The sequence below is a fragment of the Antechinus flavipes genome, chromosome 5 (assembly GCF_016432865.1).
Source record: "Antechinus flavipes isolate AdamAnt ecotype Samford, QLD, Australia chromosome 5, AdamAnt_v2, whole genome shotgun sequence".
Classification (NCBI taxonomy): domain Eukaryota; kingdom Metazoa; phylum Chordata; class Mammalia; order Dasyuromorphia; family Dasyuridae; genus Antechinus; species Antechinus flavipes.
Genome location: NC_067402.1, coordinates 435,010 through 460,185, shown reverse-complemented (window position 1 = coordinate 460,185; position 25,176 = coordinate 435,010). Strand labels below are relative to the sequence as shown.

The 25,176-nt window shown below is 39.3% G+C and overlaps 1 protein-coding gene and 1 long non-coding RNA gene across 2 annotated transcripts in view; both read right to left on the bottom strand.

Annotated features, from left to right (window-relative positions):
• The window catches only part of LOC127564356 (uncharacterized), a 177,595-nt gene that overhangs the window by 69,975 nt on the left and 82,444 nt on the right, over positions 1-25,176 (bottom strand). The window lies entirely within an intron of this gene.
• On the bottom strand, positions 18,663-23,182 carry LOC127564343 (zinc finger protein ZFP2-like). Its single transcript, XM_052000818.1, has 2 exons — positions 23,053-23,182; positions 18,663-22,341 (listed from the first exon to the last, which is right to left on the bottom strand). The coding sequence occupies exons 1-2, from the start codon at positions 23,087-23,089 to the stop codon at positions 19,814-19,816; spliced, it is 2,565 nt and encodes an 854-aa protein (XP_051856778.1). The 5' UTR covers positions 23,090-23,182; the 3' UTR covers positions 18,663-19,813.

The window sequence follows — 25,176 nt, the reverse complement described above, 5'->3', positions numbered from 1 at the left end:
TTATAACACTGAATGTGGGAAAGTTTGTTTGGCAGTTCTACCTTTGAGCATCTTCAGTCTCAGCAGGCCCTGGCCTTGATTCAAAGTGGGCAGATTTGATACAATCACCTGGCAATTGACAGGATGACAGGAGAAATCATGTGAAACTGCTGTGAGCACCTGAAGATTTAATTGGAGGTCATGACTTTCCCAACCCTCCAAAGAGTTGACTGAATGACTCAATAATAGCAATAACAAAAGTTCTGTAAGCTGACAGCCTCCTTTAAGGTGAGACTAAGCACTGGTGGGGGCACCACAATGCCCAGAGCCCTGGGTTTGGAATCAGAAATACTCCACTTCAGAGGTTTAAATCCTGCTTCAGACACTTATAAATTGTGTCAGCCTGGCCAAGTCACTCAAGCCTGTTTGCCTGTTTCCTCATCTGTAAAATGAGCTGGAAAGGAGCCCACAAGCCACCCTAACATCTTTGTCACCACAGAAATGACTGAACCACAAATCACATGAAATTACTATGATGGACTGAAGACCATCGGTTTTAAGTGGATGACAATGACTTTCATGCAGTCCAACATGTTCATGTACCACAATTTGTTAGACATCCTTCAACTGAAGAGCCTCTATTTTGTTTCTCTTTTGCATCTACCTTTTTCTTCCTCAGTTCCTTTGAGTTTATGCATTGTACTGGGGTCTCTGTGGCATATTTGATCACCTTTTAGTAAATCCTAATAGCAACTGGGTTTTCAGAAAAGTTGGACCAATTCATAGTACAGACATTGTATGTTATTCTGCCTCTAATTCTCTAGCCCCCTAATGATATTTCATTTTGTACGGTCATCACTGTCAGTCTCATGGATGTAAACTGTAGCCTCAGAGTTGAAATATTTCATCATTGAAAGCATCTTAGTAAAACATTTTCTGCCTCAATAAATATGCCAAGGAACCTGCTTCATTAGTTGCACAGAAAGAGGTGCTTATTTAGGAATGATGCATGTGAAGTCTGGGTTAGCTCCCTGAAGTCCTGGAGGCTTCAGAATCAGCTGGAGTCAGGATAAGTAACTTGGTCTTTAGGGGGGAAAAGTGAAGGGGATGGACAAAAGTGCCACAAACTGTCTACCAACCTCCCTTCTCCTGGTCCTCCTCCAAAGTGACTCTGGCTTGTCTCATTCCACCCCTTAATCCCTCCTGCAATTATCTGTATACACCAAAAGATTCCCACAGAATAGTGGGAAGGGCCATTTTCCAAGCATAGAGTTATTGTTCAGTAGGTAATTAGCCTTAAGTGCTCAGCTGTCTGATTCCAGTGCACCTATTCAGAGTTTCAGCTCTTTATAGACGTGCAAGCTTGCTAATTCAACAAAGATCTAGGTTTATAATTTCCCATATCTTGCTGCCTCTCTCAAGTGCCAATCACATCCAGAAGGCTAAGTGAGCTCATCTGAAGTATGAGCCCAAATCTAAAGCTGAGGATCCAGCAAGAAGTGACTTTCAGGGTTTACCTTCAGCTTTCTCTGTGGCTTCTCAGATCCGCAGGATCAAAGGATTTAGAACTAGAGTACACCTTAACCTTCACATAAATGCAATGAGAGCCAGTTAATTGTAGTTACTCTCCCCAAACCAGAGAGGCACAGAGCCAGGATTTCTACGCATGTCCTCCGACTCAAAATCTAGTGACCTTTCCATGTTACTATACTATTGTATGGAATAGAGAGGTAAGGTGAAGAACTTACAGGAATATGTGAATTCTTTTACTGTATTTTATTTTCATTATTTCTGTGTTTCCCCTATGATCTATATAGTATGTGAAGATCCATATTTACTTGTGTGTTGGCTAGCTATAAACATATTTACTTAACCTGAGCTGATGACATTTATCAGTATTTGACATTTATCGAAATTTAGTCTATTAGTTTGACCACTGTCTATCTGAAGCCTGATGGCGTGATTTTCTGTTTCTTAGAAATCAGGTGATTTCAGGGAAACAGAAACCTTCCATTCCAATCTCTCCAGGTAGCAACAACCAATTAGATGCCTCCCCCTCCCCTTCTCATTTCTCTCTTACTTGTGATGTAATCTCTTGTATAAAAGCTGTGTATCTTTACTACTTCTTTAGCCCTCCAATCATGAGCTTTCTCTTTCTTTGTTATCTAGTGATGGGACGGCTCATCCTCCAGAGATTTTAATAAACAACTTTTTTTTTTTTTTTTTTTTTTTTTACTGAGTTATCTTTTAGTAGTTATTTTGGGTAAGGGTCTTCTACATCCTTCACACTGTCTTTCCCATAAGCCTCTAGGTAGAAAAGAAGGATTCCACATGACTAAGAAGCTATCTGCTATCTCTAGTCATCTTTTCTTTTCCCTCCTTCCTGCTCCCATTAAAGTTGTGACTAGAGAAAGTTAAGTATAGAGGGCAGCAGCAAAACACTCTTCTCCCAATGTTCTCTGCCTAATTCATTTTCCTCCTCATTTTAATGACTTTAACTTTTCTTTTTATTAAAGCTTTTTATTTTTCAAGTCCTATGCTTGGACAATTCTTGCAAAACCTTGTGTTTCAATTTCCCTCCCCTTCCCTCACACCCTCCCTCACATGGCCAGCAGTCCAATATATGTTAAACATGGTAGAAATATGTTAAATCCAATATATGGATATATATTTATTCAATTATCGTGCCACATAAGAAAAATCAAGTCATACCAGCAAAAAACAAAAGAGAGAGAGAGAAGGAAAAGAAAATGCAAGCAAACAATAAAAAGCATAAAAACACTATGATGTGGAAAGACTTTTGGATATAGTTATAGCCTTACTCAGAATTGGAGAATCCACACTGAGGAAAAACTTTATGAATATGATCAGTGTGGAAAGATTTCAGAACAGGGCCAGTCATACTTTACATGGCAGAATCCACACTGGGGAGAAACCTTATGAATGTAATCAATGCGGAAAGACTTTTGGGTGTAGAACCAGGCTCTCTCTACACAAGAAAATCCACATGGGGGAGAAACCTCACAAATGTTATCAGTGTCGAAAGGGTTTCACCTTGATCATCATCAGAAAATCCACACTGGAGAGAAACTGTTTAAATGCAATCTGTGTGAAAAGACTTTCAGATACAGATCCAATTTTAGTGTGCATCAGAGAACCCAAACTGGAGAGAAACCTTATAAGTGTAATCAATATGGAAAGACTTTTAGATGTAGTTCCAATCTTCCTGTACATCAGAGAAGCCACGATGGAGAGAAACTTTATGAATGCAATCAATATAGAAAGACTTTCATATGTCACTCCAGTCTTAATGAACATCAGAGAATCCACACCATAGAAAAACTCTATAAGTACAATCAATGTGGAAAACAAGAATTAGATCTGGGCTTGTTGTACACCACAGAATCCACACTGGAAAGAAACCTTATGAATATAGTCAGCATGGAAAGGTTTTTACACGCAAGTGTGTTCTTACTGTACACCAGAGAATTCACACTGGAGAGAAACATTTCCAGTGTGGCTTCCTGTACATCAGACATTCCACTACTGGACAGAAATCCTGTGAATGTAATCAGTAAAGAATGGCTTTTACCCAGAGGGGACCACAGAATCCACACTGTGGAGAAACTTTGGCAAAGTAATCATTATAGCCAGGCTTCAGAAAAAAGTCAGCCCTTATTTCCTTTCAAAGGATTCATGTGGTGTTCTTCTTTAAAATAATAATGGTTCTCTCTGGGTGTAGGTTTGTTGGGGAGGTTTTCTGGAGGCAGCCTTAGTTTCAGTTGAAAGTAATAATTACCCAAATATAGCCAGGTGCTAAAAGTTCAAATCTTTTATTGTGTCCTTCAATATAGCCCGGTTAGCTTTCTTAGAGGCTCCACCCCGCCCCCAACTCCCCCCTTGGTTCTAAGAGCTCTCGCAGCTTGTTCTTTGCCTCTGCTTTCTTCTGCCTCCAGCCAGCACCAAGGTAAAAGTTGTAATGAATCTTTCTTGCCTCCAAGAGAGGGCTTCTGGCTGAACTCACTTGACACTCCCCTGTCAATCTAAATTCAGCTGAACTCCCCGAGAGAGCCTCTGTCTATTTTTTATATATGATCTCCTCTGAGAGAGTGGGATTATGGGTTTCTCCCAGAGTGCTCTCTGGCCCTGAGAGCTTCAAGGGAGGTGTGAATTCGGATATCTCATACTAAACCCTGAGATTGTCCAAACATGTGAACTCCAATGAGTAAAAGTGTGAACACAAGCATTGTTTCTCAGTTCCACTTAGTACCTTGTTTCTTCTGGCCCATAACATCTCCTTGTAGGATCGGATCAATCAGTCTGAACCATGCTAAATTAGATAATTATTGTCTCTATCAATTCTAATGACTTAAACAGTTTGTAAAGATTCCAATATCTCCGGCTTTCTTTTGTTTTAGAACATAAGGTGGTCATGACCTCCCAGATTTCTCAAGGAGATGTGAAAACACCATAAAAAGAAGGTAGTCACACTCTCCCTGACACCTCAGGAAGGGAGATGAAAACACCAAAGGAAATAGAAAATCAAATCAGATTAGCAGGTTTCTAAAGGGGCTCATTTGAAACAGGTACACATAAATCTATCAATATGGGAGGGATTACACATAATTACATAAAATATATAAGCACATAGCAATATAACACAGGCTAGTAGTAATGTAACAAATAACATGAATCAACATGAAAATGTAAGTACTGCAATAGTCTCATCAACAATTTTTCATCTCAAGAAATCCAATGATTCTTGCTGGTTTTCAAGAACTGAAAGAGTTTCATTTTGTGTTAGGAAATCCAATGATTCTTGAAGATTTTAAAGTTATTTTAACAGTCCATTGTCAGCCATGCTCTTTCAGTGTCAGATGTTTCTTAAATCTTCTCCTTTGTTTTGAGGTTTTTCTCTTTTTCTGTTTTTTCTCTCTGATGGACAAGGCAAATATGGCTCATTGGCACCCATCTGATTCCTTCTCCATCTGTATCCTTCTCTGTCTGTAAAAATACAAGCAAAACCTTTCTCCCAAGCAGTTAACCTATCTAATTCTCATTTATTTACCACTTTTGGGATTTCTCCTCATCACCTGGTAATTATATTGGAGATGTTTGCACTGGACACTGCCCTGTTGGGTTGAAAAATCTGTATTCTCCCCAATTGTAATCCCGATTGCTTTTCTGTTGCTTGATGACATCAGAGTCCTGAATTTCTAAAGACTCTCTGGGTGCAACCTCAGCTGCTATCATGCCCCATCTGTCTTTTGATTGATAACTTGGAGCTGAACCCTGCCTCTTATTCCTCTGGGTCAATCTACATTCAGAGGCCCAGTGAAAGCCTTGGTTACATTTTGGACATGGGGTTTTGGGTTTTATTCTCTCAGCCTGTTCTCTCATTCTATCTCCATATCTACAATGAGTTCTTAAATGTCCAACTTTTCCACACTGAAAACATCAACGAGTTTCTCTAGAAGCCCTTTGCCAAGAGGGACCCCGTCTTTCCATGTTCATCATAGTTTGGGTATAATAAGCATTTGTGCCCACTGTGGCACAGCATCTTATGATCTCCTCCAAAGGAGCATCTTTGTCTAGTCCCCATATAATTCTTTTGCAAACCTCATTGGCATTTTCCTTAACCAGATGTCTGGTCATTACTTCTAGTATGGCAGCATTATCTCCAATGGTTCTTATTACAGTTGTTTGCAAATGTCCCACAAAATCTGCAAAAGGTTCATTGGGACCTTGCTCTAGTTTTGTGAAAGCTTTACTTCCATCTTTCTGTCCAGGAAGAGAATTCCAAGCTTTTATTGCAGCCTTAGAAATTTGCTCATACACTGGTATGGGATAATAAATCTGATTTGAATTTTCTGCATATTGACCTTCACCAGCTAGTTGGTCAAAAGTGTTTTGTTCAATAGCTCCTGTTTGCCTATTGCATTGGGCTTGAATCCTATATAATTCATGAAACTCTGAAAGCCACAATAAATTTTGTCCAGGTTCTAAACATATCTTTGCTATGGATTTCCAATCATTTGGGGTTAAGATTTCATAAGACAAATTATCTAGTAACATTTTAACATAAGAGTATGTAGCCCCATAAAGAGAGCAACCCTTTTTCAAATCTTTAATTTTTTCCAAATTAAAAGGAGTGTATTTTCTCTCTTTTTAATCTGAAGAGTCAAGCTTTTCAATCACAGGATATGCATTTATAAAATCAGATTTATCTTCTTCATTTTTTGCCTTAATTAATGTTTTTTTTTAAATCTTGTCATATTATGCTTTATAGGAGAAGCTGACTGTGTTTCTGCTTCTCTCCCTCCCCCTTCTTCCTCCATCCATGAAGGGTTAATTGGGCAAGGAGGGTCATGAGATATGGAATGATCTAATTTCTCCTGCTGTGAAGTATTACACTCAGAATTGTACTTAACTCCATTTTTATCTGATTTTTCACCCATTTCACCTAATATAGTTGGCACTTTCTTTTTTTTCTTCCTTCTAACACTTAAATAATTTCTTATAGCCAGTTGTATTAAATTGTATGTATAAAGTATATTTTTAGAAATTGAGTTTGGATGGAGAATTGTAATATTCACCTAGTTGCTCTTCCACTAACTTCTACTTATTTGGATCCAATTCTTTTTTAACAGTTTCTAAAAGTTCAGTGATCTGCTCCAAAATTATAATCAAATCTTGGCTTTTCATAACTTTGACAATGCTCTCTAAACATTTTCCTTGAACAGAAACAAAAAGCTGTTTTCTAAATATCTGTACTATCTTAGATGAAATTCTACTTTAACTCTTTTAATAAAATTTCTTTGTTGTACTCACCCTAATTTCTGGGTTGAAGAGTCTTTTCCACTGGATCAAGATCACAGGCTTTTCCACTGAAATCCACTGAGGAGCGTGTCAGTCCCTCGTTCAGGGCGCCAGAATGTGGTGTTCTTCTTCTTTAAAATAATGGTTCTCTCTGGGAGCAGGTTTCTTGGGAAGGTTTTCTGGAGCCAGCCTTAGTTTCAGTTAAAAGTAATAATCACTCCAAATGCAGCCAGGTGCTAAAATTTCTGATCTTTTGTCTCCAATATAGCCCGATTAGTTTTCTTAGAGGCCTATCTCTCTGCTTGGTTCCAAGAACTCCCTCCAAAGGTCTCCAAATCCAAAAGTTTGTCCTTCAGCCTCCAGTCAGCACCAAGGTGGAAGATGCAATTAATCTCTCTTGCCTCTCTTGTCATCAACCAACAGAAAAACAGAGGGTTTGTGGGCTTCCTCCCAAAGTGCTCCTCTCCGACCCCTGGGAATGTTCTGAAGTAACTCTAACTCACCGGAAGCTAAGAGCCTCTTTATATATGATTCTGCAAAGGTTGACTCCTCCCCTCTGAGAGAGGGATTAAGGGAGGTGTGAATTCAGATATCTCATACTAAACCCTGCAATTGCCCAAACATGTGAACTCCAATGAGTAAAGGTGTGAACACAAGCACTGTTTCTCAGTTCTACTTAGTACCTTGTTTCATCTGGCCCATAACATCTTCTTGTAGGATCAGATGAATCATACTGAACCATGCTAAATTAGATAAGTATTGTCTCTATCAGTTCTACTGACTTAACAATTTGTAAAGATTCCAACAGATTCACATGTGACAGAAATCTTTTTAAAATAGTATTTTATTTTTCCAACTATATGTAAAGACAACTTTTAATGTTCACTTTTACAAAATTTTGCATTCCCGTTTTTCTCCCTCCCTTCTTCCTGCAATGGTAAGCAATTTGATAAAGACTATGTATGTGCAATCATGTGAAACATATTGCCATGTAAGAATTGTGAAAGAAGCAGCCCAAAGGAAAAACACACACAAAATAAAGTGAAAATAGCTTGCTTCCACTTGCCTTTGGAGTCGCTCAGTTCTTTCCTTGCAGATAGATAACATGTTCCACCATGAATCCTTCAGAATTCCCGTAGTTCATGGTCAGGCTGAGAAGAGCTCAGTCATTTGTATTTGTTCGATGTTGTTGAGTGACAGCTCAAAAGTGCACATTTAGGGTCCAGTGAAGTATCTTCAAGGAGGAGGGACATTGGCAGTTGCAAAAGAACCTGTAAGTGGGGAAACTTGAGTGGGGTGGAGGTGGGGAATGGAGTGATTGAGGTGCCAAAGTTGAAACAGGTAGAAAGGAGTGGAATCGAACCCATCAACAGAGGGAGTTTGTGAGAGTGAAGGAAGCAGGAATTGTTTTTGAGATGAATCAAATGGGAACAGTCAATAAAGTTTTATTCAGTGCCTACTATCTATTAGGTATTGGACTTAGTCTGGTAGAAAGGGGCAGAGGACAATCCCTGCCCTCAAGAAGCTCCTGGCCTAAAGGAGGGAGGGAAGGGGGAGAGCCACACAACAAGCAAACAAATGCGTGCAAACAAGCTCTGTGGGATAACTAAGATGGTAAAAGGTGGGGAGGCACTCCAATGACCCAGGATTGGGAAAGGCTTCCTGTGGCAGATGAGGTTTTTAACTGGGACTTGGACTGAGAAGAAAGGATTCCAGTCCCGGGGGACAGCCAGAGGGAATGATCTGAGCTGAGAGGTGTCGGCCTACATCCCAGAAGAACAAGGTGAGAATCATCAAATCCATGGGTAGGGGGCAGGAAGGAAGGGAGGAGAAGGCTGGTCAAGTAGCCATGTCCAAGCCAAGATGGCCTTTGAATGAAGGAGGATTTTGCATTTGATCCTGGAAGGGATTGGGAACCACAGGGTAGACCAGTGCCTGGGGGAAATCACTTTGTTGGCCTCATGGAGGATGCATTGAAGTGAGGGGAGTATGGAGGCAGAGCAACCCAGCTGGCCATCCAAATCAAGGTATCTGAAACCAGGGTGGGAGCAATTAAAATAAATGGGGCAGCTGGGGGGAGCCACAGTGCACAGAGCACCTAGCCTGCAGTCAGCAAGTTCAAATCCAGCCTCAGACACTTCATTTGGGTGACCTGGACAGGGAAATGTTCGTAATCAGTCTATAATTCTTTATTGCTTAGCATAACAAGGTTTCTTGTGGCATTGTTCCATATCTGGAAGAAAAAAAACAACAACTTGTTTCTGAGCCTCTTTCTCCCTCCCTCCTTACTTCCCTTTCATGGGGACATGGATGATGTGAGATATGTTTTTTTCCCTCTGTTCCCTATGTCAAATGTATTTTATTTCTTTCTAATCCTCTCAGTGGTATTGGGGCGGGAGTATCTGGAAGCAACTGTGTAGAGAGGGGATTTGTTCAATTGAAAAGAGAAATAGGCTGGAGAGAAATTAAAAAGAAAAAGACATTTTTTCTTTTTCCACATCAGATGTGGGCAGTGGGAAAATGAGGAAGGATTCCCCAAGTTCTTTGGGTGGTTGACAGCAGCATGGCTTGGGCCTCTTGTCTCTTGCTTCTCAGGGAAAGCAGGACCAAACCAGTGAGTAGATCACTTGCTCCCTGACCATTGCCCTCCCCTGCTCCTTTAAGATGTGGACACATGGGAGTATTTCTAACAGGTCATTTCTGGTATAGTAAGCATCTTCTCCATTTCTTGCGGCCTCAGTATAGGGGGCAGGAGTGGGCAGTGTGAGTAGGATCGGAGCCAGAGAGAAGTTTTCAAATTTAAAATGTAAAGAGAAAGAGGTAAGGGCATCATTTTTAGTCTTGAATCTGGCTCTGTGTGGGCAGGGCTGGGGCGAGTGCTCCACTGCTGCAGTGGTAGAGGTCGGGGAGTGGAGGCCAGGCTCCCCAAGATCCCTATGTGGCTAATACAGCCACTTACAGGGTGGGGGGCAGGGAAGGGCGGTGATTCTGTATCTTGCAGAAAGCCCCAGGTGTTGTAGCTCAGAGACTTTGAGAGGGGAGGAGTCATTGAACATGGGCAGGCCCAACCCCTCCCGGCCTCCCTGCCCAGGTCTTCCCTGCTTGTGGGCGCTGTCCTTGAAGCTTAAGATCTGAAGAGCCGAGAGGGATGGCGAGCTTACAAGGCTTCTCGGGGGCTTCGAGTCCTCCCCAGGTGAGCACACACAGATCGTGGGAAGAATCCAGTCAGCGTTATTTGTGCTGTGTAAGGAACACAGTCCTGTAGTTGACTTGCTGGAAGGGCCAGAGCAAGACTCAGTAAAGCTGGCTTACTTTATTTTCTGGTTGTGGCTCCCATGTTTTCTTGTACTTGGCTACTGATGTCTGGAAACTTTCTGGAGTCTGTAGTGAAAGGGAGAGAGGCCACTGACACTCAGGGAAAATCCAGAAAGGTCTTGATGTAGGGATTCTTGAGCTGACCCTTCCAGGAGCTTAGTGGTTTCCATTGAAGAATTCATTAAAAAATGAGTTCTTTGTCCTAAAGCATGAACAATAGGAAGTCTTAGGTGGGCGTAGGGTGAGGGATGATGCTGTCATTCCATCTTTCCGGTTCTCCTTCTGCCGATACAGACCATACATAGGTCTGACTCAGGTACTTTCATGTGATATTTAGAAACTCATTCAGAGTGGAAGATATACTGCAATCTGGGGATGAAAAGGGCAGAAATCATTTCTGTATGAAGGAAAAAACTGAAGTTGATTATAAAATGCTGTAAGATGTTGTGTCTCTTCCAAGTGATGATTGATCCTAAAGAGGAACAAAAGGACCTTATTTTAAAATATACCACTAATACACATTTCTCTCTCTCTCTCTCTCTCTCTCTCTCTCTCTCTCTCTCTCTCTCTCACACACACACACACACACACACACACACACACACACACACACTTGGATAAAAAAAATCTTGTGGTATATGATTTAAAAAGATTCAAATTTCTTTGTGAATGATATAAATGACACCTTATTTGTTTGGGAACAGTTTCACATTTTGAGTAGGCAGGGAAAGATCTTTCATTTATTAAAAACTAGATAAAAGAATGTATAGGGAGACAGTGTTGAGGTACTAAACTGATGGATGCCCATGGGGAAGCTACCCAGCTACCAGCCTGGTCCATATTTCAGTTCAATTGTAAGTAACTTTTCAACTTTGGGTAAAACCTCAAAAGAAAGGAAATCACATAAACATTTTGGAATTGAGGTATGTTTTTTAAAAGACTATTGATTGATTATGAAAAGTTTGGGAAGTTGGGAATATGTGCAGGAAACATGATTCCATTAATATTTGGAGGCTCTCCTGTAATGGATGAGAATTAGGAAGAATAAATGATAGAGTAAAAAACCTGATGCCGAACCTGAGGAGGAGAATTGAAGGCAGCTCTAGGGGGCTTCAAGGTCGCTCAGGTTCTAACAATGAGAAGTCCTCAGTTCCCAGTAGGAGTCAGCTGAGGGAGTCTTCACTGCTGGGGGAGAGAAGCCATTGCTTTGGGCAAGATGTTCGGTGACAACTCCTACCCTTCCATGTCACCTCCTCTTTTCTCTTTCAAATGATGAAGAAACTATGTCCTCAACATCAGGTGTCTCATTCATCACCACATGGAAACTTAAGGGACAGTCTGGGAAAATCTTTTTTACAATTAGAGATATGCTAAGGTGGAACTTGGAGAAGTCGTAGGATCCCCCTGCCTAGAGATTTTTTAATCAGAGTAAAGATGGCAGTTTGTTAAGTATATAATGCTGATGGGATTATTATTCTGTCACTGTTATCCTGAATTAGATAACTGAGGTCATCTAACCTCTGATTCTGAGAGTTTGTGATAAGACTTTTTGCAGAAGATGGACATTAGCTGATTTGGATCATTGCATTGAATAGCTAAGCCTTTCTCTCTCCCAATTGATTATGCTTCAGGATTGTTGTTTTTGTATACCATGTCCTGGTTTTGCCCACTGGCTTTTATATGGGATCATGTAAGTCTCCCCAGGTATTTCTGAAGGCATTCCCCTTGTCATTTCTTATTCTTTAGTTCTTTTTTTTTTTTTCTTTCCTGAGGCAATTGGGGTTAAGTGACTTGCCCAGGGTCACACAGCTGGGAAGTGTCTGAGGTCAGATTCGAACTCAGGTCCTCCTGACCTCAGGGCTGGTGCTCTATCCATTGAGCCATCTAGCTTCCCCTTTGTCATTTCTTATAGCAGAGAAATATTCCATGTGATTTAAGTAGCAGAAGATGTTATCTCATTCCCTGTGTGGTGGTTATAACAAGTATTCTTATCCCCAGTTTATACTTAGCAAACTGAGGTTGAGAGTCATCAACTGCCACATTGAGAAAATAAATGCCACTATTGAAGAATATCAGGGGCAGGATTTGAATCCAGGCTGCTCTGACTCTAGAACTACTAAGCTATCTGCTACTGTTCTATGGCCCTGCACAGTATTAGAGACGATAGCATTCAGTAAAAAGAGCTTTGCATTTGGAGATTTCCATTTTTGTGACTAGAGACAAAGGGCCTAATAGTGTAATTTTGCCCATACTCTGGAGCTAGTATCTTAGTACTTAATTCCAATGATAAATCTGCTTCCAACTACAAGATGCCCTCAGGGTTCTAAGGGTGCTCTTGAGGTTTCAGGGAAATATTTTTGTACTGTTCTCCATGTTTACAATTTATCATCCAGCAGAATAGGTCAGCACATTTCCAGGTCTACAGGAAAACACCTGGGAGATGCTAGTTGCACCTTGGAAATTGGCAAACCACACACAGGTACCTTTTTTTTTTTTTCATTTGGAGAGCCATTTAAACATTTACCAACATACCATTGATAACCATACCTCAAGTGCTTTAAATGGCCTCTGGCAACTGTGAAAACCTTCCATAGACTCGCCTTCTCAGGAGAAGGTTCACCCTGTGGAACACAAGTTCTTTTTAAATATAATTGTTCATCCACTGCCAGTAATTCAGTGATAACTTGTAAAAGATGCTGAGTATCTGACAGATCTTGTGTGCTCTTCATCTCAAAACCATAGCGTCCAGTTTGCTATTGTTGCCAGAGATGATTCACTGAAATGAGAACAGTTTCACTAGTTTGGTGCATAGTAGAGTACTGTAACCATCTGAATTTCTTTATTGCTTTCTACCACCTTATGGTTCCCTTCTCTTGTACTATTTTGCTATCTCTTTCTTTTTTTAATGCCCATAACCCATTACCTTTTATTAGCTTAATGATGGCTCCCTAGTCTGGTTCTATATTAATGGCTAGAATTTCTGGAGCTATTTAAGTTTTGCAAAGTATTTTACAGATGTTAATTTATTTGATCCTCACAAACAAATCTAGAAGGTAGATATAATGTTTAAATCTTTTATTTCCCCCCTGTAACATATAAAAACAAATTTTGACATTCACCTTTTAACATTTTTGAAGTACAAATTCTCTATTTCCTTCCTTCCCTGTCCTTTCCACCCTTTGAAAAGGCAAGCAATTTGATAAAGATTATACATTTGCAGTCATGCAAAACATAGTTACATGCAGATTAAATAAATGTAAGAGAAATAAAGTAAAACATGCCTCTACTTTCATTAGTTCTTTTTCTGGAGGTACAGAGCATTTTTCATGATGAGTCCTTCATATTTGTCAGAATAGCTCCGTCATTCCCAGTTCTTCACGGAACAATCTTGCTGTTACCAAGTGCACTGTTGTCCTCCTTCTGCTAACTTCTTGTAAGTCTTCCCATGTTTTTCTGACAGTATCTGGCTTATCATTTCTTATTGTATAACAGTACTCTCTCAATAGTTGGGCTCAGTATTGGGGAAGCTGCCTGAGGGCAAGTTCTGATTCCTTGGATCCAGTGTGTCTGTGAGTCATTGTCATACAATCAGCATGTTGCTAACACGTCATTGGCGTATTGTTATCACTGATGGAAGCATTATTGTGTAACTGGTATGTCTGGGCTGGATGGTTGGCTTTAATGGCAGAGAGTTAGTGTGTACTCCTGTAGTCGGCCCATGTCTGTTGGATTCAATGACAAAGTGTTAGCGTCTTGTATTAGTATGGACCTTTTCCCTCTTTCTTTGCCAGATTGTCTATAGTGTCTCCGGGTTTTCTTCTCACCTCTTCAAAGCTGAGGATTCAGCTGTTCCCTTGGGGCAGAACAATTATTTCTGTAAGTTGCTAAGACACACCCAAGCTTATGTTCTGAGAATACCAGAACATACATTGGTTATTCCTTTTTTGATGAAGATTGACATGCTCACAGGGAAGTGGGGATCACAAAAGCACAGTCTGTCCAGCGTGGCATCTTTGGGGTACTGTGGCCCTGAGCCTAGCCCCTTGAGAAAGCAGTGGGCTTACAACTAAGGTGGGGAAACTTTTTAAGTAACTTTTTTATGTAAGAGGCCAGCGTGTCCATGGGTATGCTTCTGGTTAGAGGCCTGTCAATGAGATGGATAGATTTGGGAATTTAGTTATGGAGGTGATTGAAACACCAGTGGGCTTTGAACACAGGCTAATTAGGACATTAATGTGCTAGCTGGGTAGCTGGGGCTGATCAAAGCAAGCCTTAAAAAAAAAAATCATATCTCCCCCAGAGCAGTAATTGTTTTCACTCAGCGTCCTTGCCTGAGATGATCAATGACCCAACCAGAATCACAGTCAATATAAAATGCATTATCTATGGAAGACTAACTTAGGGGGTTTCCTCTTGACATCTGAGAAGAAATCTGGAACAAAAAGAATAAAGTTCAGCTGGAATCCATTTTGTTAGCTCCTTTCCCAGTAATCGCCTCTCATAGACATAAGCTATAAATTCTCTGTCTGCCAAGTACTTGATCGACTACCACTCCTAGAAACTGAGAGCAGCTGGGCAACACATATTCTTTATAGAGGGAGAAAAGCCCTATGCATAACTTTTTCAGTGAGCTAAAGTTTGCCACACTGTGCACTGAGGACAATCAGTCCTGGATTTCAGATGGATAGATGCATGAAGTAGTATAGTGAACTGAATTGATGTCATTTGAGTGTCAGTAACTGTAAGAGGACTTGCCAACCCCCCGCCAGCCTTGGACATCACACAGGGCACGGCTCAGGTAAACTGAGTGTAGCCTTGTAAGGGTAAGCAAATGGCATTGGGAGGAAGGGAGTCCCACCCAAAGGAGCAACGTGGCAGTTCCCAGGAGAGGCTTGTTGTACCTTGGAGGAGAATACAGTGACCATGTACCCTATTAGGAAAGGAATGCTCACTCTGTATCTGTGCAGCTTCCTGTAGAGAATCATGTATCTGCTATGGGTTAGGATGTACTTACATTAAGAAATAAGAACTAGAGGCCTGCACTGAGGAGATAAAAGGACTTGCTGTCTTTGTTATAAAGGGAGTCTCACACCACCCTGGCTCTCACCCCTCATTGCTCACAGTCTTCATTACTCAGGTGAACAGGCAATGCTGGTCATGTAAGGCCTGTTTCACTCAGGAGTTGGGGCGAACCCCAACAAATAGCATTACAAATCCACAAAATCATTTATTACATTCTAATTTTTCTTGTTTGGAATCGTGGGGAAACCATTGTGTAGGAAGTGCTGCTAATGAAAAAATTGTCTCTAGCGGGTCATGCAATCATACCTTTTTTACGATAAATTGAGCTAATCCAAAGTGGGCTTACAATGCTTCATAACTTAAGTTTCAATTGGGCAAGCTTTGTTTAGAAACAAATAATGATAACTCACTGATTGACAAAAGTGAAGAAGTCCTCAAAAACTCTCCTATCCTTCTGGGGACTTAATAGATGACTTGGGACCTTCTTTTTGGAAAAAGTCAAAAAATCTTATGAACCCTGGGGAAGATGTTGATAAAAGATTTTTTGGTACTGAATAAATAACTAAGTTCTCTCAGTATCCAGGGGTATTTTTATTTAGAAGTTTATTTCTAATGTGGAAATGATTTTACTATGACAAATTGACTACTGACGGTGAAAATTATGAAACAGAATTTGGAAGGATATATAGGGAAATTATACTATAGAGCCACATTAGTCTCAGGAGATCCTAACCTTGATTTGAAATGTAACTCCTTCCTTGAGCAGAACTGGTCTGATTAACTGGCAGTTGACAGGATGAGATTTGACAGGATCACATAACTGTACCCATCCTCAAAAGATACTATTGGCAGAACTTTTCCCTGAATGTTTTATAAATAGGGAAAATCATCAGAACATAGAGGTGTGACCTAAATGACCACATTAAGAATATGCTTGTGAAAGTGACGAATAAACTCAAGGAACTGGATCTAGTAGATAGAGTGCCTGAAGAACTAGGCAGCAGCAGCAGCAACTGGAACAAACTTTCCAAAGGAAAAAAAAGAAAGCAAGAAAAGAAAATGACTGTCTAATAAGGCTCCTCAAATAGCTGAGGAAAGAAGGAAAGGGAAAAGAAAAAAAGACTTAAGATATAACTCCCTGAAATCAGAATCCAGAGAATATTATGGAGAGAAATAAGGATTGCTTAAATGAGAAATCCAAAGAGAGAAAACAACAGAATGGGAAAGACCAGATCTCTCCAAGAGAATTAGAGATATCATTTCACATACCAGTAAACCTAGGCTGAAGATTCTTCAGGTTAGGCTTCAGCAACATGTGAATTGAGACTTAACAGAAGAGCTAGATGCTTTTCAGAGACCTGAGCAACTAGAGAATAAATGGATTAAAGAGAAAGCAAGGAAGTTTCAGGAGGAAAAAATTACTTTTGGTTAACTGATTAGACTAAAGCTTTTGACACTATGGATCACAACAAAATGTGGCGAGTCCTCAAAAACAAGATCATCTTGTCTCCTGAGGAACCCTCAAACAGATAGGGGAATCAGATCATCTTGTCTCTTGAGGAACCCTCATAGGGGCCAAGAAGCAACAGCTAGAATTGAATGTGGAACAAACTGATTGATTTAAGATTGGGAAAGGAACCCTGCAAGGTTGCACAGAGTCACCTTATTTATTTCACTTGTAGGTAAAGTATATTATGTGAAATGCCAGGATGTAGGACTCCAAAGCTGAAATTAAAGTTGCCAGTAGAAATATCAACAAAGCCAGGCTCAGATATGCAGATGGAACCACTCTGATGACAGAAAATGAAAAGAAATGAAGAAGGCTCTTGAGAGCTTAAAAAAAGGGAGTTTGAAAGCTGGCTTCCTGCCTGGGGTGTGAGAAGAAATACAGGGAAACAAAGACTTTTTATAAGGCACTGATTAAGAGCAACTGTTTTCTTATGGTAGGATTAATGTTATTAATATGAATAATTACTGGTTATTATTACTGCTAAGGTTTTTCAAACTTTTATCACTACTAAGGTAGTTTGAAAGAAAGATTGTGACTGACTTGAGCATGATGGGGTGATTCGAAAGAACAAAACTGGGTAGTAGCTGGTAAAAAAGAGCAATTACCTCATAAAAATGAGACATGGAAGAAAGAACTAATACAAAAGATGGAGGTGGGGGTGGAAGACTGGCAATATTGGTGTTAATCTCATCTGGACTGAGGAGGAAACATCCACAAGTGGAGTCAGTCTTCTGAACTTGGGACAGAAATGGTACAGTGGATAGAACAGCAACTCTGGAGTCAGGAGGACCCAACTTCAAATCCAGCCTAGACATTTAACACATACTAGCTGTGTGACCCTAGACATGTCACTTAACCCCTGTTGCTCCCCAAGGTTTAAAAAAAAAAAACCTGAGGGGTAGGATGAGATTGGGGCTTTTTCAAGGGTATATGGAATAAAATTAGGAAAGTAGGAAGAAGATAAGCAAAATAAACTTACAAGTTTGAGTTAAATAAAGAATGAGGCTAAGAAGCAAAGAGAAAGTAGCAGGGACAGAGCCAAAAGAGAGATTTCAAAGAAAAATAGGGAGTAATCGTAAGAAGGAGATTCAAATGGTAAACAGAACTTTGTTAAATCTATGAGAACACAAGTCATTTCCCCAGTTGATGAATGAAATGAATGGGTAGTTTTTGAAGGAAAAAAAATCAAAAGAATTTATAGTCATATGTAAAAAAAGGCTCTTGATCATTGTTGATTATATGTAGACTAAAATTACTTTAAAATGCCATTTTACACCTATCAGATTAGTTAAAATGATCTCAGGGTAGAGGGGACATGCTAAACTCTTCCTTAGTTTATGAATGTTACTAATGGGTAGTTAGGTGGACTGGGACACTGATGCATTGTTGGTGGAACTGTGAATGGAGCCAACCATTCTGGAGAGCAATTTGGAACTATCCTGAAAAAGTTTTCAAACTGTGCATACCCTTTGATCCATCAGTGTTTCTATTGGGATAATATCCCACAGATCTTAAAACCAGAAACAAGACTATGCAATGATCAATTCTGACGGATGTGGTTTTCTTCAACAATGAGATGATTCAAACCAATTCCACTTGTTCAATGATGAAGAGAGCCATCTAAACCCAGAGAGAGAATCATGGGAACTGAGTGTGGACCACAACATAGCTTTCTCACTCTTTCTGTTGGTATTTGCTTGCCATTCTTTGTGCAAGCATGTATATTAATAGAGTGTGGTCCAATTACTATTTAGCCTCACGTGCTTGGGACCTTAGTGCATCAATTCAAGCCCATTACATTTTTCAGTTTTTCTTTTTCTTCTTGATCTGATTTTTCTTGTGCAGCAAGATAACTGTACACGTATGTATATACATATATATAGCATTTAACATGTATTTTGACACTTAACATGTATTGGACTGCCTGCCAATTAGGGGAGATAGTTGGAGGAAGGAGGGGAAAATTTGGAACAAAAGGTTTGGCAAGGGTCAATGCTGAAAAAATTACCCATGCATATGTTTTATAAATAAAAAAGCTTTATTAAAAAAAATGAAAAAAAAATCTGGGAAAAATAATCCAACAACATAAAGCATTATTTGCAATTGCCCTTTGTGTACACATGTCATTTAATCCAATGCATGTCATGAATCAATAGAAATATAAATCTATTTAATAGTAATTAGCTTTTAATTAGAGTAGAAAAGAATGAATTTCTATCTCTAAGTGGGAGTTTATCCAATTTCTTTTTTATTTTTTGACCTCCCACATGTGTCAACATTTTTATAATATTCTGTTAAAAATCAGAATACAGATGATGGTGCAGTAGATAGATTGATAGGCCTTAAGACATGAAGACCCGAGTTTTAATCTCAACTCAGAAACTTGATAGTCAAGCCAAGGGATCTCTGATTATCTCAGTTTCTTTCTCTGTAAAATGGGTTCTCACAAGGATAAAGCAAGACAATATTGATAGTGATTTAGTGAGACACTATCTGGTCCAAGGTGGGTTTCCACCTAGTGGTTTGTGTTGTTAGTCCCACCAGTCTGTGATCTTCATAGGAGCAGGGGACACCTTTTGTAACTCTCTTTTGGTTCTTACATGCCAAGGTCTAGCATATATCAGGTTCATAAAAGCTTCTTAACTTGAAGTTCTAAGGAAGAGCGGTGTTAGAATATCAACCCACGTCTTCTGAGTCCAAATGTAGGGACCTTTCCATTATACCGTACTGCCTTGCAAGTAGGTGACCGGGTGAAAAAGAAGGATCCAATATGGCTAAGAACCCATCCCTAGTCATCTTTTTTTTTTCTCATCCTCCAAGTAATGTTATAGCTAAGGAAGGCTAAGTATGGAAGATATTAGCACTAGCACATCTTGTCCCAATGTTCTTTACCTAAGTTATTTTCCTCCTTATTTCAATGTTTTTACTTTTCTTCATAAGTCAGGCAAGAACCAATCCTCTTTAAAAAAAAAAAAAAAAAAAAAAAAAAAAGGACTTCCACATTGGTTACATTTATAAGGTTCCTCTCCAGTGTGGAATCTCTGATGTATAGTAAGAGAATTCTTTCTTCTGAAAGCCTTTCCACACTGGTGACATTTATAAGTGTTTTCTCCAGTGTGGATCCTCTGATTTTGAGTAAGAGATTCCTTTTTTTGTAAAAATCATTCCTCATTGGTTACATTTATAAGGTTCCTCTCCAGTGTGGATTCTCTGATGTGCAGTAAGAGATCTCTTGTCTCTAAAAGCCTTTCCACATTGGTTACATTCAAAAGGTTTCTCTCCAGTGTGGATTCTCTGATGTACAATAAGACATACCTTTTTTGTGAAAGCCTTTCCACATTGGTTACATTCATAAGGTTTCTCTCCAGTGTGGATTCTCTGATGTATCTTAAGACCACTGCTTTCTGTAAAAGCCTTTCCACACTGGTTACATTTATAAGGTTCCTCTCCGGTGTGGATTCTCTGATGTACAGTAAGAGCTCTCTTATCTCTAAAAGCCTTTTCACATTGGTTACATTCATAAGGTTTCTCTCCAGTGTGGATTCTCTGATGTATAGTAAGACATGACTTTTTTGTGAAAGCTTTTCCACACTGGTCACATTCATAAGGTTTCTCTCCAGTGTGGATTCTCTGATGTCTCTTAAGACTACTACTTTCTGTACAAACCTTTCCACACTGGTTACATTTATAAGGTTCCTCTCCGGTGTGGATTCTTTGATGTATAGTAAGAGTTCTCTTGTCTCTAAAAGCCTTTCCACATTGGTTACATTCATAAGGTTCCTCTCCAGTGTGGATTCTCTGATGTTCAGTAAGAGAGACCTTATGTTTAAAAGCCTTTCCACATTGGTTACATTTATAAGATTTCTTTCCTATATGGATTCTCTGATGTCTATTAAGATTTCCACTTATTGCAAAAGCCTTTCCACACTGGTTACATTCATAAGGTTTCTCTCCAGTGTGGATTCTCTGATGTGCAGTAAGAACTTCCTTATGTCTAAAAGCCTTTCCACACTGGTTACATTCATAAGGTTTCTCTCCAGTATGGATTATCTGATGTCTCTTAAGACCACTACTTTCTGTAAAAACCTTTCCACACTGGTTACATTTATAAGGTTCCTCTCCAGTGTGGATTCTCTGATGTACAGTAAGAGCTCTCTTGTCTCTAAAAGCCTTTCCACATTGGTTACATTCATAAGGTTTCTCTCCAGTGTGGATTCTCTGATGTACAGTAAGTTTTCCTTTACAACTAAAAATCTTTCTACATTGGTTACATTCATAAGGTTTCTCTCCTGTATGGATTCTCTGATGTGTATTAAGAGCTCTACTTTCTGTAAAAGCCTTTCCACACTGGTTACATTCATAAGGTTTCTCTCCAGTGTGGATTCTGTGGTGTACAGTAAGAGACTCCTTACGTATGAAAGCCTTTCCACATTGGTTACATTCATAAGGTTTCTCTCCAGTGTGGTTTCTTTGATGTGCAGTAAGAGAGACCTTATGTATAAAAGCCTTTCCACACTGGTTACATTTATAAGGTTCATCTCCAGTGTGGATTCTCTGATGTGCAGTAAGAGATACCTTCTGTGTAAAAGCCTTTCCACATTGGTTACATTTATAAGGTTTCTCTCCAGTATGGATTCTCTGATGTTCAGTAAGAGAGACCTTATATATAAAAGCTTTTCCACATTGCTTACATTTATAAGGTTTCTCTCCAGTGTGGATTCTATGATGTACAGTAAGAGCTCTCTTGTCTCTAAAAGCCTTTCCACATTGGTTACATTCATAAGGTTTCTCTCCAGTGTGGATTCTTTGATGTGCAGTAAGAGAGACCTTACTTATAAAAGCCTTTCCACACTGGTTACATTTATAGGGTTCCTCACCAGTGTGGATTCTTTGATGTGCAGTAAGAGATACCTTATGTTTAAAAGCCTTTCCACATTGGTTACATTTATACGGTTTCTTTCCTGTATGGATTCTCTGATGTCTATTAAGATTTCCATATAATGCAAAAGCCTTTCCACACTGGTTACATTCATAAGGTTTCTCTCCAGTGTGAATTATCTGATGTCTCTTAAGACCACTACTTTCTGTAAAAGCCTTTCCACACTGGTTACATTTATAAGGTTCCTCTCCAGTGTGGATTCTCTGATGTACAATAAGATGTACCTTTTTTGTGAAAGCCTTTCCACACTGCTTACATTCATAAGGTTTCTCTCCAGTGTGGATTCTCTGATGTATAATAAGACATCTTTTACGACTAAAAGTCTTTCCACACTGGTTACATTTATAAGGTTTCTCTCCAGTGTGGATTCTCTGATGTACAACAAGAGATACCTTATGTATAAAAACCTTTCCACATTGGTTACATTCATAAGGTCTCTCTGCAGCATGGATTTTATGATGAATAGGAAAACTATTTTTATATTTGAAAGACTTTTCATATTGGTTATATTCAATAGGTTTCTCTGTAATGTGGATTCTCTTATGTCCAGTAAGAGCCCATCTTTCTGTGAAAACTTTCCCACTTTGATCATCTTTATACAATTTCTCTCCACTGTGGATTTTCTCAAGTATATCACAGATATCTTTCCAAGAGAAGTGACCAGGACCATCACTAATGAATTGTGGCTTGTGAGTTTCTAATAAAGAAAGACTTAGCTCTGGAGTACGTTCTTTCATTTCAAGCCTGATTTTTCTTTCTGGAAAAAAAAAAGAAGATAACAATAAAACAAATACAGATACTACACTCCCACATCTCTATATTTATATACTCTTTCCTCCATCAGTAGAACAGAAACTCAGTAATTTTCTATTTCCCAAAATAGCCATTAAATGTCCATAATCAGTCACTTAAAAACCATCTTAGCTCACATCCCAAGGATAATTTAATTTCTAAAGAGCTTTGTGCTCAAATACATTGGATCCTTACAGCAAGCCTGTGACAATACAGAAAGTGCCTTCATTCTCACTGTGTGCTCAACTCAGGCCAGCAACTCAGAATGGTTGAGGTAGTTGAACCAAATTCCAGCAGCTGAGACTGGAATTCATACCTTGTGGATGGGCATGTTCTCACTATTGCATTTGATAAATTATCTCCACTCTCAATTTTCCCCTTTCCCTTTCACTGTCTGAACTTTCTGGTGATCACTTTAATTTTATTTATTTTTTCTACATTGTCTGAGGTCACATTCACAATACTAACACTCTTGCTTTTCATAGTTTTTTTTTTTTTTAATCTAAGGCATAAGTGATTTAGTTCTGATCCTTTCCTTTTTTTTTTTTTTTTTTTTTGAAGATGGTCATTACTTATTTCTTTAAAAAATGTCATTGTCTTTCTCTCTAAAATGTAGCACTGACTTCAAGGTAACTCAGGCACCACAACTTTCATACCTCTGTTGGCACCCACTCACCTGGAAAGCAGCTCCTCCGACCTTCTTGGTCCAGCATCCATTGTGATTTTCTTTGTTTAAAATAAGAGATCACATATTCACTGGGAACTAGAAGCCCTAGAGAAGGAAATCAGGGAAGAAGACGGAAAGAATTTTGTCATTTAGTTCTCCTGAGGGAAAGGGTGAAGATCCAGAGCTGCCTCCATTTTGAGATTTGCCCTGTTACATTCACACATATCAATCTATACTCATCCATTAGTGCTTGTCAAGCAAGGAATTCCCAATAGGATGTGCCCCATTCTGCTACTGTATCACTTGTTCTTAGAAAGAGCCAAATGCTCTTCCCATTCTCTGTTTAAGCTCCATTCTGGCAGAAACTTTTAACCTGGGTAAAAAGAGTTAATGGGCTTGAGATGGCTTGAGTCTGATCCATATGGAACTTAGTCTTACCACCCCTTCTTCATAGAAGGACTCATCCTATGGTTTACATTATCCATTATCTGAAAATTATCTAAAAATTTAATGGAGCCAGTAGTGCAGTGGAGCTAGACATAATATACCTTAGTTTAAATTAAGCCTCAGACTGTTACTAACTGTGTATCCTTTGTAAATTTTTTTTGTAAATTTTTGCCTTAGTTTCCCCAGCTCTTAAATGGGGATAACAGTATCATCTAACTGGGAAGGTTACTATGACATAAATTGACAAATTCTGCTTCATCTTTCATTTACAAACAAGTATTTCTATAACATAGTACAATAACCAAGAAGATTGAACACGAAACTGCAAATCTACAATGTACAACTTGCCATTTCTTTCAAATAGACAACCAAATGATCAAGTAGATTTTTTTCCTTAACTTTGCCTATCCCCATGCTAGAGATGGATACCATTACATAACTACATACACACACAAATACATATAAGGATATATATATACATACATATATATAAACATATAGATGTGTAAAATTCTACTATATATCTTTCTACCTATTAGTTCTTTATCTGGATTTAAGCAGAATATTTCCTTCTTTATCTATAATTTGGGGACTTACAGTAGTCAAAATAGCTCATTTCCTGGAAGTTGTTCTTATATAATATTGTTGGGAATATATTGTAAAGAAAGCAGAAGGTACAACACTTGACAATAGTAATTGAAAAGAAATGCTTATTCCCTTCCACCCCTTTCCCACTATTCATGATGGAATTTGAGGGCAATGGGAAGGCAGATTAAGGACAAACTTCCTATACTGGGAACAACTAGGACTTTGGGATATAAATTGATGCTCTTAAAAAAGAAGAATATTCCAAATGCTAGAACCATCCCAAAGAAGAATGGTTTGTAAGGAAAACCTGCTTGAACAATTTTCAGAGCTTTGGAAATAAATTTGTGTCCAAGTAGAGGTTAGACAACATAACCTCTGAGATTAGTTCCATGTCTGAGATGCTTCCCTACTGAGTTGATCTCTGACTTGAAGCTGCCTAAAATAAGTAAGAGACAGCTTCAGGAGCAACAAAGGACACCCTCAGTTTCCTATCATACAATGCAAAAACAATATAGAAGGATTCTGTCTCTTGGAGACAGGAGATCAGCACTTTCTCCATTCTGAGACATTCTTTCCCTTTCCCTCCCCCTCCCCCCCCCATCCCCCAGATCCTGGACCCAAAGATATTCCCTTTGCTTTCAGATTTAAAGTCAGCAAGGGAAACGTCCTTACCCAGGGAGAGCAGGTTCCAGGCATTCTCCAACATGACCTCCTTGTACAGCTCCTTCTGAGGATCATCCAAGAGGCTCCATTCCTCCTCAGTAAAGTCCACAGCTACATCCCTGAATGTCACTAACTCCTAAACCAACAAAAATGATGACATGTAGAGCTGGAAGTCCCTTCAGAATTCAAGAATCCAACTCCCTTCAGTTTCCTGAAGAAAACTGAAGCACAGCGAAGGGATTTGCTCAAAGGTTTTGGAGTGTCAGAGTCAGCTCTTGGAATCATAGTCAGTAAGAGTCTCATTGAATTTTGAGGAAAACATTTTATAGGATCATTGGAAAAAAAAACCTGAGAAATGGTTTATGTGGAATTGGGAAGAAAGCTTGTGTTTTATCTGGGAGGTAGATGGATCTGGGGAGAACTAGAGGGTGATGG